The sequence below is a fragment of the Daphnia carinata genome, chromosome 1 (assembly GCF_022539665.2).
Source record: "Daphnia carinata strain CSIRO-1 chromosome 1, CSIRO_AGI_Dcar_HiC_V3, whole genome shotgun sequence".
Taxonomy (NCBI): domain Eukaryota; kingdom Metazoa; phylum Arthropoda; class Branchiopoda; order Diplostraca; family Daphniidae; genus Daphnia; species Daphnia carinata.
This window is the reverse complement of record NC_081331.1, coordinates 1,180,904-1,193,857: the sequence shown is the minus strand read 5'-3', so window position 1 is coordinate 1,193,857 and position 12,954 is coordinate 1,180,904. Positions and strand designations below refer to the sequence as shown.

The 12,954-nt window shown below is 39.2% G+C and overlaps 4 protein-coding genes across 10 annotated transcripts in view; 3 read left to right on the top strand and 1 right to left on the bottom strand.

Annotated features, from left to right (window-relative positions):
• LOC130692294 (regulatory-associated protein of mTOR-like) overlaps positions 1 to 12,954 on the top strand; it is a 35,341-nt gene that overhangs the window by 2,114 nt on the left and 20,273 nt on the right. Inside the window, exons 7-19 of one of the 3 annotated variants that reach the window (XM_059497528.1) lie at positions 22 to 429; positions 498 to 650; positions 711 to 1,014; positions 1,082 to 1,221; positions 1,282 to 1,376; positions 1,457 to 1,538; positions 1,598 to 1,762; positions 1,823 to 1,929; positions 1,992 to 2,108; positions 2,176 to 2,603; positions 2,666 to 2,831; positions 2,903 to 3,028; positions 3,096 to 3,305. In XM_059497528.1, the coding sequence (XP_059353511.1) occupies positions 22 to 429; positions 498 to 650; positions 711 to 1,014; positions 1,082 to 1,221; positions 1,282 to 1,376; positions 1,457 to 1,538; positions 1,598 to 1,762; positions 1,823 to 1,929; positions 1,992 to 2,108; positions 2,176 to 2,603; positions 2,666 to 2,831; positions 2,903 to 3,028; positions 3,096 to 3,300 (2,496 nt within the window). In that variant the 3' untranslated portion in view covers positions 3,301 to 3,305. Of the gene's footprint in view, positions 1 to 21; positions 430 to 497; positions 651 to 710; positions 1,015 to 1,081; positions 1,222 to 1,281; positions 1,377 to 1,456; positions 1,539 to 1,597; positions 1,763 to 1,822; positions 1,930 to 1,991; positions 2,109 to 2,175; positions 2,604 to 2,665; positions 2,832 to 2,902; positions 3,029 to 3,095; positions 3,521 to 12,954 lie in introns of those variants that run through there. The other 2 variants (XM_059497529.1, XM_057515371.2) reach the window with 2 other exon arrangements.
• On the bottom strand, positions 5,478 to 7,891 carry LOC130692465 (putative fatty acyl-CoA reductase CG5065). Its single transcript, XM_057515580.2, has 9 exons — positions 7,553 to 7,891; positions 7,248 to 7,490; positions 7,036 to 7,181; positions 6,857 to 6,975; positions 6,713 to 6,766; positions 6,490 to 6,622; positions 6,139 to 6,382; positions 5,820 to 6,073; positions 5,478 to 5,753 (listed from the first exon to the last, which is right to left on the bottom strand). Exons 1-9 carry the CDS (start codon positions 7,748 to 7,750, stop codon positions 5,642 to 5,644), a joined length of 1,503 nt encoding a protein of 500 aa, XP_057371563.1. The 5' UTR covers positions 7,751 to 7,891; the 3' UTR covers positions 5,478 to 5,641.
• On the top strand, positions 9,663 to 10,517 carry LOC130692500 (uncharacterized). Of its 3 annotated transcripts, none has more exons than XM_057515615.2 (4): positions 9,663 to 9,812; positions 9,895 to 9,955; positions 10,037 to 10,288; positions 10,357 to 10,517. In XM_057515615.2, exons 1-4 carry the CDS (start codon positions 9,747 to 9,749, stop codon positions 10,482 to 10,484), a joined length of 507 nt encoding a protein of 168 aa, XP_057371598.1. In that variant the 5' UTR covers positions 9,663 to 9,746; the 3' UTR covers positions 10,485 to 10,517. The 3 variants fall into 3 exon arrangements, with proteins under 3 accessions (XP_057371598.1, XP_057371597.1, XP_057371599.1); XM_057515614.2 differs by having other exon boundaries at positions 9,742 to 9,812; positions 10,017 to 10,288; XM_057515616.1 differs by having other exon boundaries at positions 9,742 to 9,812; positions 10,017 to 10,292; positions 10,357 to 10,495.
• LOC130692425 (uncharacterized) lies at positions 12,021 to 12,877 on the top strand. 3 transcript variants are annotated; one of them, XM_057515535.2, is made up of 4 exons: positions 12,021 to 12,186; positions 12,268 to 12,319; positions 12,388 to 12,609; positions 12,677 to 12,877. In XM_057515535.2, exons 1-4 carry the CDS (start codon positions 12,106 to 12,108, stop codon positions 12,811 to 12,813), a joined length of 492 nt encoding a protein of 163 aa, XP_057371518.2. In that variant the 5' UTR covers positions 12,021 to 12,105; the 3' UTR covers positions 12,814 to 12,877. The 3 variants fall into 3 exon arrangements, 1 of the variants encoding a protein (XP_057371518.2); XR_009001402.2 differs by lacking the exon at positions 12,677 to 12,877 and having other exon boundaries at positions 12,021 to 12,172; positions 12,229 to 12,319; positions 12,388 to 12,520; XR_009001401.2 differs by lacking the exon at positions 12,677 to 12,877 and having other exon boundaries at positions 12,256 to 12,319; positions 12,388 to 12,520.

Genomic DNA, 12,954 nt, shown 5'->3' with positions numbered 1-12,954 from the left:
ACTTGTCGTTTTCATCCACAGTTACTTCAAAGTTCCGCGCGTGAACTGCGTCCATTACTGCTATTTATATGGACAAAAATTCTCGCAGTCGATGTAACCTGCCAGGCGGATCTAGTTCGTGACGGAGGGCATAAATATTTTTTGTCGGTTCTGCAAGATACATCGGTACCAGACGATCAACGAACCCTAGCCGCCTTCGTGGTTTCTAGAGTGGTCTGGAATCATCCAGTGGGGCAGGAAGCCGTGGCACAAGTAGCATTTATCTCCAACACACTTGAAATGGTCTACGAAAAGGACAGGCTATTAAGGCAATGGCTCGTCATCGGTATTGGTTTGGCCTGGCATAATGCCATAGCTGCTCGTTGGTCGGCCATTCGAGATTCCGCACACGAAAAACTGTTTCCGTTGTTACGAGACCCTATACCAGAGGTAATTTCGCAATCAAACAATCCATTCTAATTCATTGCATTTTTATTCCGTATTTTCCTGTACCTAAGGTACGAGCCGCCACGGCGTACGCGTTAGGGACATTTATTCACAGTGGAGGCAAAACTGAGCGCAATGAGCTTGCCAACAAAATTGATCAGGCAGTAGCTCTACAACTGTTGAACGTTGTAAACTCAGAAGCTAGCCCGTTGGTCCGTAAAGAGGTAGAGAATTGCCATTTACTTTAGAGTTGCGTTTTGCAATTTCAACTTCTTGCACTCTAGATCGTAAGCGCACTGCAATGGATTGTTTTGATATTTGAATCGACTTTCATCCAAATGGCTATCCAGCAGTTAGAAGAGGAAAAGAACAAAGATTCAAATCTGCTTTCTCCAAACGTGGAAGTTGCCCTTACGTCTTCCGGCAGTCTACAACGGCCGAACCGTCGTTCTCGGGCAGCTACGTCGAACGTAACGAACCTGGGAACAAGTCCGGAACTTTCGGAGAGTGGTTTTTACCATTCCACAAATTCCGTTAATCCCGATCACATTCGACGTGCGGTTTCTATCTCCTCTCTCAGTAGCCTTAGTAAGTTGCGTACACGGTAACTTAAACACTGAGATAAAGATTAATCAATTTTATGTGGTTATAACAGCAGCAAGTTCCACTTTGCCTAGCCTAGCTTTCAACACCATTTACGTCAAAATTTGGCATGGACTTTCAAACATGGAGAAAGATCCATACTTCGAGGTTTCTAATATGGCAAAAAAGTTAACAGATTATGTGCGAAATAAGGTATCCATTATGAGAATTAAATGACTGACCAACAGCTCTAACTTGCACTGCATATTTCAGGCAAAGGAACTTGTAGCTGCCCGGGATACTGATCTTGGTCGTGCATATACATATTCCAATTCAAGTAACGATTCCATGGATAAAACTATCTACATGTAATGATTTAACTGGTTCCAATCGACAAGTCTTTGTATTTATTACTTAAGTAATATGTTATCTCTTTATGTTTTGTCAGTGGCGATTCTCCCCCACCGGCGCCTGCTCAACGTACCACTCCGTCGTTCAACAGAATAAGAAAACGAAGCATACCGTCTACGGTAATGAAGTTCAAGAGATATTGATGTAGCTAACACTTTAGCGTTTTTATCTTTATAAGATTGTGGAAGAAGGTGAAACTTCCAGAGAGCTAAAAGACCCTTTGGTAGCCACTGGGTTTATTGAGTGGTGCGCCAAACATTTTGCAGAACCAGCCGCGTCTAATGAAGATATCCAATTGAATTCCAAACCCAATCATGAAAAGGAATTGTCTATTGAATTTGAGGTACAAGTAGCGATGATTAGGTTTTATAATAAAATTTCGAACATTTTCCTTTTCTACTAGATATGCGGAAGAACTCGTGAACGGGACACCGAAATGTACTATACGCGTGAGTGGCGATATGCACGTAATGCTACAGTACGCCGCGAAGCCAAAGAAGAATGTCAAAGGTGAAGAAGAGATTGTATTTTATGGATAAGATTGAGCATAATCTAGAAATTCATTAACGTAGACCTACTAAAGCCAAAATGAAAGAAGTTTTCTGCAATCGAAATCCACTTGTACCTTCTGTTATCCGCTTTCATCCATATGACCCATGGCTTGCTGTAGCAGATAAAGATGGATGCACGTGAGTATAGTTTTATTGTGTCGATTGAAACAATGTCAGTTCAGATAATTTATTCCCTATTGTATAGTGTATGGGACTGGGAAAGGAGCGTTCGCCTCATCCATTTCAACAACCAACAACAACCCAGGGCTGCTCGGATTACATCAATGGAGTTTGTCAATGGACACGACGATGCGTTGCTTCTTATTGGTGCAGATGACGGATCCTGTAGAATCTGGCGAGATTTTATTCGAACAGGATCTCGATTAAGTTCTGGCATTGTTGAAGATTCGTCAGCAGTTTCACTTGTCTCTGCGTGGAATTGCATAGCTGAAATGACTCCATCTACTCGATGTTCCGGCCTAGTTTTGGATTGGAATCAAGACTCGTTACAATTGCTTGCGACAGGAGATGTTCGGTTGATCCGCATCTGGGACGTAGAGCGGGAACTGAAAGTCAGTGATTTTCCAACTGGCTCAGAAAACTGCGTGACCTCCATCCACCATAGCCCACGAGGTTTAATCATGTTTTTATAAACCGTGTAACCGAATTTGTTTAATTCAACCAATTTATTGTAGATCACTCGCTTTTTGTGGCGGCGTGTGGAGATGGGTCTGTCCGCCTTTTTGACAAGCGTTGTAACGCCCAAAAATCTAGAGTGATGACCTGGAGGGAACACACCGCTTGGGTCATTGATTGCGAATGGATCTCGACCGATGGAGCCGCTAACCTGGTGAGCGGCAGGTAGTATCTGTTCAGGCGTGCTCTTTACTATATGGAGAACTTTATAATGTTTTTTGTGTGATTTTCGAAAGCTTGGCGGGTGACATAAGGTTCATGGATCCAAGGCACCCTACCTCGGTGCACACTGTAGCGACAGCGCCGAATTCGCAAGGAATGACTGCCATGGCAGTGCATCCAAAAGCTAACCTCTTCGCCTGGTAAGCGTTTGTGACTTTGGAAGAAATCAAAATTCCATTAATTTCATTATTTTCTTCCTGCTAATAGTGGAATCGTCGGCCAGCATATCAGCGTGCACGATCAGGAAGGAGACCTGTGCTCTACCATTGCGTATCACGATGGTGGCGGTATCTTGGGCTCCAAAATTGCAGCCGTCTCTTGTCTCACCTTTCATCCACACCGAGTGTGCCTGGCTGCTGGAGGCATGGACTCGTTAATATCTGTTTTCTCGTCAGAAAAGTCAAAGAAGTAGAAAGTGTAGTTCGAGTCATCTTGGTGACGACGTCAAGATCGTATCTTCCTTTTTTTTTTCCTTTTTTCCTCTTGTTTTCTGTTGGAGATTTTTCAATTCGAGCCGCGAGACCTCGCAAATGTTAATTGCCCAGTTACAATCACTATTGTGAGCGAAAGATTCAAAATGAAGCCTCGTCCATGTTAAGTCTTGCATTGAATTAAATTTATCGTGTGCGAGACGTACTTTTTTTTTTAAGCTTACCGCTGGCTTAGCTGTTTCCAATAATTGGAAATGTTTTTCATGTTTATTACATCGGGTTATTGAAGGCCCGCAAAGATAGATCCACGCTAGCTTTGTTTGGATCGAAATTCTCAATCCGTGTGAGCATAGCGCAATAAAAGGAACAAGTACAGCGCTTTTTCTTATATTCCTATCAACGAGGAAATATATGCAGGCGGCCACATCCATTAAATAAGATTGAAGATTTGAGAAAACCACCACATGTTTCAGCCAGCGACAATGAAAACTATTTGATCGGCTTGTAATGCATTTATCTTAACGGAAGTGAATACTACTTATTTAAGTTTGTATTTGAGATTTGCCCTAAAAACTGGGTTGTACTGGAAAACTGGAACAACACTTTTCCCGCAACCAGCATGCATTATTGAGTATTTTCTGTAATTTTCAAAAAATGCCAATGACTGTCAGGTTTTGCAGATTTTTGAGGGAAAATTCCCACGGTAATTCCTATATGACAACATGTCTTCTACATTTATTTAAAAAACTTAACATTTCAATAAAAAATAAAGCCAACATTCGTGATTTCGTTAAATTTTGTATGCAAGTCATCTTTACGCAAGTCATACGTTAGTATTTGATGGTTTTAGAACAAAACAACCAATATATTAATAAATATACATTTATACAGTATATATAAGAATATTTGAAACAATGCTAGTGCGCCAGTACGCAACAGCGCTAGCACGATTCTGTACAAATATTCAGTGTATTTCGAAAACGTCCAATTCGACAAGAAAATGAATGGCCTTTTCTGAATCAGCTGGTTTCGGACTTTCGGTTCAAAATTGAATGCATACCACGGAAATCAAATTTATTTTCCAATTGGACTTTTGGTTTTTTAATTAAACGTAAAAAACGAAAAACTAAGAAAAGTCGGACTTAGTTGTTTAGTCGGGCTTAAAAAATTTTTTCTGAAAAAAACTGACACTCATGGGGCATTGGTTGAATATCACAGGATATATTCAAAATTGAATGCTGATTCCGGGAAAATTACTATTTTTTTTCATTAAGTCAATCTTTTTTGAAATACACCGAATATTTGGCACAAAGCTAGCGCGCCAGTATGCTACAGCGCCAGTGCGATGCAGCAGAAATATTCGGTGTATTTCCATAACGGTTGACTTAATAAAAAAAATAACAATTATATCGACATCAGCATTCAATTTTGAGTCTATCCTGTGATATTCAACCAAATCCGACAAATGCCGATTTTTGCAGAAAACAATTTTTAAGCCCGACTAAATAAGCCTGACTTTTCTTATTTTTGGCACGAATATTCTGTGTAATTCAAAAACGGCTGAATAGACAAGAAAACGTGGCTTTTTCTGAATCAGCATAAAATTTTGATTATACTGCGTGATTTTCATCGTATTCCAAGAGATGTCATTTTTGGCCGATTTTGACAAAAGTGGTAAGGCTATAGCCTTTGCACTTTTCCATTTTTGGCTAAATTTTAAATTTCACTTAAATTACATCACTTCGATTCAGAATTGAATGCTTATCACGGAAATCAAATTTATTTTTCAGTTGACCATATGGTTTTTTAATTAAACGTAAAAAACGAAAAGTCGGGCTTATTTAGTCGGGCTTAAATTTTTTTCGGCAAAAACTGACACTCATCGGAATTGGTTGAATATCACAGGATATACTCAAAATTGAATGCTGATTCCGGGAAAATTGCTTTTTTTCATTAAGTTAATTTTTTTTTAAATACACCGAATATTTGACACAATGCTAGCGCGCCAGTACGCTACAGCGCTAGGGCGATGCAGCAGAAATGTCTACATTGTCATTAGATGGAGGGGAAGGATGGCTATAAAATTCCTGAAATAAATGGTAAACCGCAGAATAGGAGTTGTCAATAAAAAGTTGGTCGAATGGCGTCCCATAGAATATTGCTACGATATATGCATGTATTAATAGCTAAACAGCCAAATTTTTCGTATTCATGTATGAGAATTTACCTTGATTTAAACTTCATTAACTTTAGATATATCTACCTTCGAGGAGAAAGTAATGAATATTTGCACATCAAGATATCCTTCTACGAATGCAAGATTTACAATAAAGACGAAATGGGGCTCTGGAAAAGGTGTCTTGTTTTACTTATAACTGAAAGTACGAAACAGATCGACACCAAAGAGCGGATGAATAACTTGAGGAGGTACATCCTAAATAATAGCATCAATGAAATGAAAATTGGATAGATAATATTCCGATCTTAAAGAAAGTGGTACCTGACGAGAAGTTTCCTGGCTTGTGGTAGAGTACTAGGATCATCTTTCAGGATAAACTGTCGAATGCCTTGAACGTAAGTCTCGAAGTATGTTCGCCAATTCAATTGACGGACATCAAAATCGAACATGTGTTGATCACTTGCCGACATTTTGGACCGAATTTTCAACGAGTTTTCACTCACGAATTGCCATTGGTGGCTATTGAAGAAACCTAAGCTTGAAGTCGCTTTAAATACTCTTTCATACAACTTGACCTATTTTTGAATTGATTAATTTGGGTCGTCATTTGAGAAATGAATTTGTAATTAAAGGATAGTACCATTTTAGCACGTTTGCCGGACAGTTGACTGATGAAATCAAGGCAGTAGGCTGGGAGGTAATGAGTGAAAAAAACGTTGATCCGGAAATACCAGTCACGATTGGTACACTCTCCGCTTGGGCACCACATCATCTCTTTCGGTGGGTATTTAATAACGGCATCTTCCGATAACAATCTGAGCTGTTGGATAGTAATTGGATTGTGATAGCTCGTAGAAGATGTATAGATGGTAAGTTGCGAAGGCCTGTGACACAATTCGACAAGGTCAGTGACATTTGGAGATTGAAAAAAGGTGTCTACGTTTACAACAGAATATAGGCGAATTGCAGCATAAAATAATTACGTTATTACTTGGTTATTGCTTGATGCCAGGCAACTGCTATCATAAGGTTGACAGCGTAGTCAACTGGAATTAGATCGATGACACAACTAGCATCGCACTTAAAGAGCCGGAGGAAACCTTTTGCCCCACCCGCAATAAGACCTTTCGAGGTGATAAAACAGCGCACAACAACCTTTAGTATCTCAAGGCACTTTGGCAATAAAATCAGTCAAGCATTCATAATATTTTTACCAGTCGGGCCGTATAGCGAGTCGATCCATCCCGGAGTAGGTTCTTTAGCGGCAGCTGAGTGTGACGACAATAATATTTATTAATCTTTCGTAGTAGTTTACAATGTCAATATATACTGTATGTAGGTTAGTGAACCAAATCTACCTGTTACGATAGAAGGACGAACGATGGCCAGCGGAACATTAAATCGTTCCCTTTCTAGAATCTGTTCAGCCAGGGATTTTGAGAATGTGTATGTATTTGGGTTTGATTTGCCTAGTAATCTAAAAGAGTTCGTTCCGTGTGAAACTCAATCACTATATGATAATTTATGTATTACTTACTGTGTTGTGATGCTCCTTGTGAAATCTCCATCAATGCTCTCCAGAAAGTTAAGCAATTTAATCGGATCCATATGGGACGGATAGATCATTTCGCCAACGACATCCTTATCTAGGTTATTGAAAGCCGTTGAAACATGAACAAAGGCCTATTGGAATGTAAAGAGTGTCTTTTATGACCTGAAACCCCAAAAATCGTTTGCAAGGACACAAACCTCAAGCTTTTTCATTTTCTGACATATAGCCAGCAGTTGCCTTGGTCCTTTCACGTTAGTTTCTAGTGCATCCTTCAATTCATGATCGAACCTCACACTGGCAGCAGAATTGAAGACGATCGAAACTTCGTCTACGAGTAATTGCATATCGGAAGCAGAAATCCCTAGTCCTGGTAAAGTCATGTCTCCTGCGATGGCGACAATTTTGTCCAGCGCACTTGGTTGGTCCAACCAGGCGAACACCTGCCCGAGGTGCCATTGTGAGGCAACGAAGGCAAAAGTTATTTTAGGAAGTGGAATAGTACCTGATTGTTGATCAACTCTCTTCGGCGTGTCGCAATATCTTTACTCGAAGAAGTTCGCATCAGCAGGTAGAGACGCTTGATTTTCGGGCACGCGCGAAGCAACTTCTCAACTAGCACTTTACCCACAAACCCCGTCGACCCGGTAATGAAAACCGACCTGTCCGCGAAGAAATCAGCGATACTGCTCTCGGAATGCATTTTCGCTTTTCCTTTCTCACAACTAGTTATGACGAAATAACTACCGAAGGCTCTCAACGTATACTGGCAGCGTTTTCTAAAACAGAAGACGCTCAAGCCTTACCGTTGTTCAACGTGTAACACGCGCAACTGAAGGCCCAGTAACATTACGGACGCCTTTTACTTTTCTGCGAACGAAGCAGGTACAATGGACCCAAAGAGCATTTTTTCTTTTTTTAATGCTCAGTTATGTTTTCAAAAATTTATGGCGGGGAGGCGGCATAATTCGCGTCCCCGTTTCCAGTGGCTTGTTCTGGTTACGCTTTTGTTGTCACTAGCTCCACCCGTTTCGACACATCGATATTGCAGTGTTTGTAGATGAACCATAGGTTGGAACTAAGAGATATCTTAGTTTGAACAAACGAATGTTTGAATAACTTTAAAGATGAGATTGCTATACCATTTTAAAAAAGCGTATTAAATGATGGGTGATTTAGTGTCATGTAGCGTAGTCCTTGTAAGTCTCCGATACGACAAGGAAATGACAGAGAACACGTATTTTATTATTCAAATAAATCCTTTTAAACTATCGAAAATTTCGGTATGGTGGCGCCATTCTTCAGAAGGAATACTTTTATAGGACAACTATTGCGACAAGAAATCTTTCAACCAACTTTCACATGAATGCATTTTGTTACTTCGTATAACGCATCCATAAGCCAAAGAACTATTGTGTGGGTCGGTTGATCGAGTCACACTTTGATAGCATATCGTAAAAACCTATGTTAAATGTTTTGCGTCGTTTATTCAGTTTGACATGCAATCTGGCTTCGTTCAAACATGTTTCTACATGCAGGTCATGGTTCAGGAGAAAAAACAAGCGCAATTCACGCTAGCAACACTCCCTGGTACTGAAGATTAATTGTTGAGAACGGTACAACAATGACGTCACTTTGACTTGAGGTTCGATGCAATTTGAGTATACAAAATGACCTTCAAAGAAATATTTAATTGCTTTGCCCTAAAAATAGTTGCTGTACGGTAGAGTGCTTAATACCTCATGGTAGTTAAAGAAAGCCCTGTACATTGTCAACAGTTAAGATTTTTTTAAAATTTGTCATTGAGAACATAGACGCAAAGCAAAAAAAGATTGTTTAAATGAGAAACATTTTGCTCACTAAGTGCAACGTTGTAACGTTTCCATGTGCAAATATTCACGGAGTCATTTTGAGCACAAAAAACGCATATTGCGCGATGCGTTAGAAAGTGAAAGTGAATTTCAAGATTTTTAATCTCTTAGCCAGCGGGGATTCACTGTTAGACGTTTTTTAAAACAAGAACCAACAAGCCTGCAAATGGTATGCACAATGCGCATTGTTCAGTATGAGAAGCAAATGCAAAATTATTTGCGCCATGAAGTGTTTCAGCCTCATAGGCACAGTCTTTTTTTTTCCGTCATACATACATCATACGATGTATGTAAAAATATTATAACAACGCAATATTTTCCTTTTATTTTCGTATGATGAAATTAGTAACTAGCAAAACAAAAACGGAGAGCCGTTCACCATCAGATATGCTACCTGATATATAGAAATGGAATAGAGGAAATCAAACAGATACAATTTCAATAGCTTGCACCAAATGTATTTCTTGGTAAAAATCAATGAACTACTGAATTTTTAACTGAAAAAATCTCTGATTTTGGAACTGATATTGGAAACTGGTCAGTCCATATGAGTAAATACGAATCGCTATTGTTTTAAAAATATGTCTTGCTTTACTAACAAACGGTACCATAGAAGCTATTATTACAAAAATAGACAACTCTTACGTGTTTGGAGCCATAAGGAAAATAAACACATAGCTAGCCACTATTAACAAAGCTATTCTATCGTTCGCCCAAAGAGAAAGCCATGAAGTTGGCCAACAGCATTCAGTGGAGACGGTGTGGGATTCATTCCGTTTTCACCATACAGCTATTTCATATAGAAAACTGTAATACTGTACAGCCAATATGAAACAATGTTGGTGTGGTTGTTCTCTCCGGAAAGGTTCCAAAATTATCAGCGTCTTTCACTTGGTACGATTGATAATTTTCCCTGGTGGTTGGTCATGCTTATATTCACATCTTCTGGTTGCACTTAATTTTTTTTCTTTGACAGCTCGTCAACTTAGCCACTGCATTTTTTCGAAGTTACCAACTCAGCACGATCGACTTTGTCGGTATTTATGAGTGATACCTCATTTGCAATTTCACTTGTTTTGCATCGTTTATAACTGCTAGGTTTCTCTGCATCTTGTTAGGAGAGTACGATGGAGTTAAGGCTTTCAGTTATATTTCCAATACTCTCGTCGCTTTCATCTTGGCCAGTTTCTCGGCCCTACTTATTTATGCCGTCTACCGTAACCATAGGCAACTGATGATGCCGTGGCTTTTTGCGACAATACTCATTGCTTGTACGCGCGATATCTACATGTTGATCCGAAGTTTCTTCTTCGCTTCGACAGGAACTTGGTTTGGAATACTCTATGTGGTTGCAATGGTCATCCAGATGAGTACGTATGTGAACATCCCTGAAATGTATGCAGATTATCAAGAATAATGTTTTTCTTGCGCCTTGCAGCCTTAGGAATGTATCTTTGGTGGGTTGTTCACGGCTTTTATCACGAACTTCAAGACAAGGACAATGAAAAACGGAGGAACGACCGGCTTGTCAAAGCTTCAGCTAATCGCATTACTTCCGATGTTTAAATAAATTTAAGACACGAAATTATTCACTTATTCTTTTTTATTTGTCGACCAATAACGGTGGATCCTCCATGTTATTATCTTTCATAATAGGTAACTCTCTTTTTTCAGTAACCTCGACTAAGATCTAGGACTCAAAACCGTACATTAACTCAGTCTCCATTCTCGTTTCAAGTATCCTAAGAACTACGTTTTCATTTTCAATATGTTCCATATGGCAGTTTTCAGGAGAACTTGCGACGAGTACTTTCTCTAATATGTAGGAAACGTCTATGGTATCTCGTAGAAAAAGCGATGTGTTGCAAGCTCATGGTAGACTGCAGTAGTTTCTCTTCTTTACGCTTTTGATTCCTATGATGCTTCCATATTTCCACAAACAGGCTGAACGCATTTCAGTAAAGTTTCTAATGTGACGCAAACCATCATGTTAAGAATAATTTTTTCTGTATTATTATCATTATATGTTTTGGGAAAGTGTTGTAGTCCGTGCAAGATACAGTTGAAAAAATTTTTTTTGCCTTCGGATCGCAAATTCAAGACGTGCATCGTTCTTTACTATGATACTTACATAACGTGTCGAAGGTGCGTTATGTACGTTTTTGCCAGAGTTACATTCATGGCCCAATGCTTTCGTACTACTTGTGGTTTCTTTTGGAACAGAAATTTGTGCGTACAGCATTCGCTACGAAAGTGATTGCTTCCTATTAGATTATCAACTAAGATTGCATCAATAATACATAAAACACGTTGTAGCGCTTCATATACCATTTTCTACTCCCTCCTCTCCGGCTATTCGAATAAAAGTTACTACGTAACCTCTTCTATTCATTCTAGAATGTCTTGCAGATTTTATTAATAATAGCAAAACGATCAGAGTCAGAAAAAGATACCTTACAATATAAACTAACGTTTGTCCGTAGCCAATAAGAACTTCTGTTTATTTATTTATTTCTATGTCAGGTGGGGCTGTGAAGAATTGATTATTTCTGTAGTCTTTCAACGATCCTTGCCAAACAAGCTCAGTGTTTTTGGCTCTGATCAGTTGGAGTTCCTTAAGTGAGATGCTCAATTTTCACACTTTTTCGTTGTAATGTTGATTGCTGCACGTCCCGCAATCTTGAAAAGTCGGATACTACTTTTATTGTTGTGGTAGGCCGACCCAATTGTCAAATCGGGTCACTTCCATATTTATTTGAAAACTTGTTTTCCTTTCTTTCACCGGAAAGCCAGGCGTTATGGTAGGTCTAACTTATTTATTTGCGAACGAAAGCTAACTGTTATCGTACACCGAATGACATAGTTTACTGCTTTCCTCCGTACGTCCGCCAATTTACGTTGCGTACTAAACAAAAAGAACAAAATGTACAAAAATTGTTTGTTAGCATCATTGCATACATAAGACCGTCAAAATATACAAATATTCTTTTTTAAACATCTTATAGTTTATGAGGCTTTAAATAGACAAAAAGAGGCACAGAAGCTGCGCAGTTCGAAAGCGGCATGAGGCTAAACATTGTGTACCACTGAGGTACAGCTTGAACTTCGCAGATGTCATGAAGGTTACTAGTAGTGTTACAGATTCTAATTAGTGGTAGTCGCACGTATCGACTTGATCGATGAGTCAATGATGACCTGCAAAATGAAATTGACTTCGTGTTGTTGCCCACTCCAAACAACTGCTAAAATCATCGGTAGTGTGGATATGGTATTGATTCATCTTTAATTCTGATGTTTGTTTTTTGAATAGTACATTCTGCACATTGTTTTTTGTAAGCTTCATTAACAGCTGGTCAACATTACGATTGGTGTTCTGCACTCCAGCAAAATCGTTGTCAACGGTACAAACATCTTTATTACTAAAATATTTTTTCCTAATTACCTCCTAACTAATTCGTATTTATGCTAGGGCCCTTCGATGTCACAATCGCTATTGCAGTATTTGCATTCATACTCGCAATATTTTCTATTCTACTGATCTACGGTGCCCAGTATCGTCGACGTCACATAGTAATGTCATGGCTAATCGTCCAACTTCTCGAAAGGTGTTTTATAGCGGTATTTATTGCAGTTGGCCTAGTGAGACATTCTCTAGGCGTCATCCCCATCGTATTTATTCTATTCGTGATCAGTAAGATTTGCGCTGCGGATATATTTTGATTCGATAAATCCTTACAAAATTTCTGTAACATTTTTAGTCTTGGCCTTTTACCTTTGGTGGGCTGTTTGCTGCTTTTACTTTGAACTGAAAAGTGAAGAGCGAGCCGACCTAAATCGATCCGAGTCTTTGTCTCGGCAACCAGTCGGTTATGACGAGAACGCAGATGTCTTTTGACCAAACAACGCGAAAGCAAATACAATGTTTTATAAGTACTCAAAATACACATACAGTTGGCTTCCTTTCTCTTCGCGTCATAATTCTGAAACAAAAATTCTGTAACGAGCAGTAATCGCTATTGGATACTAGAAGTACTAA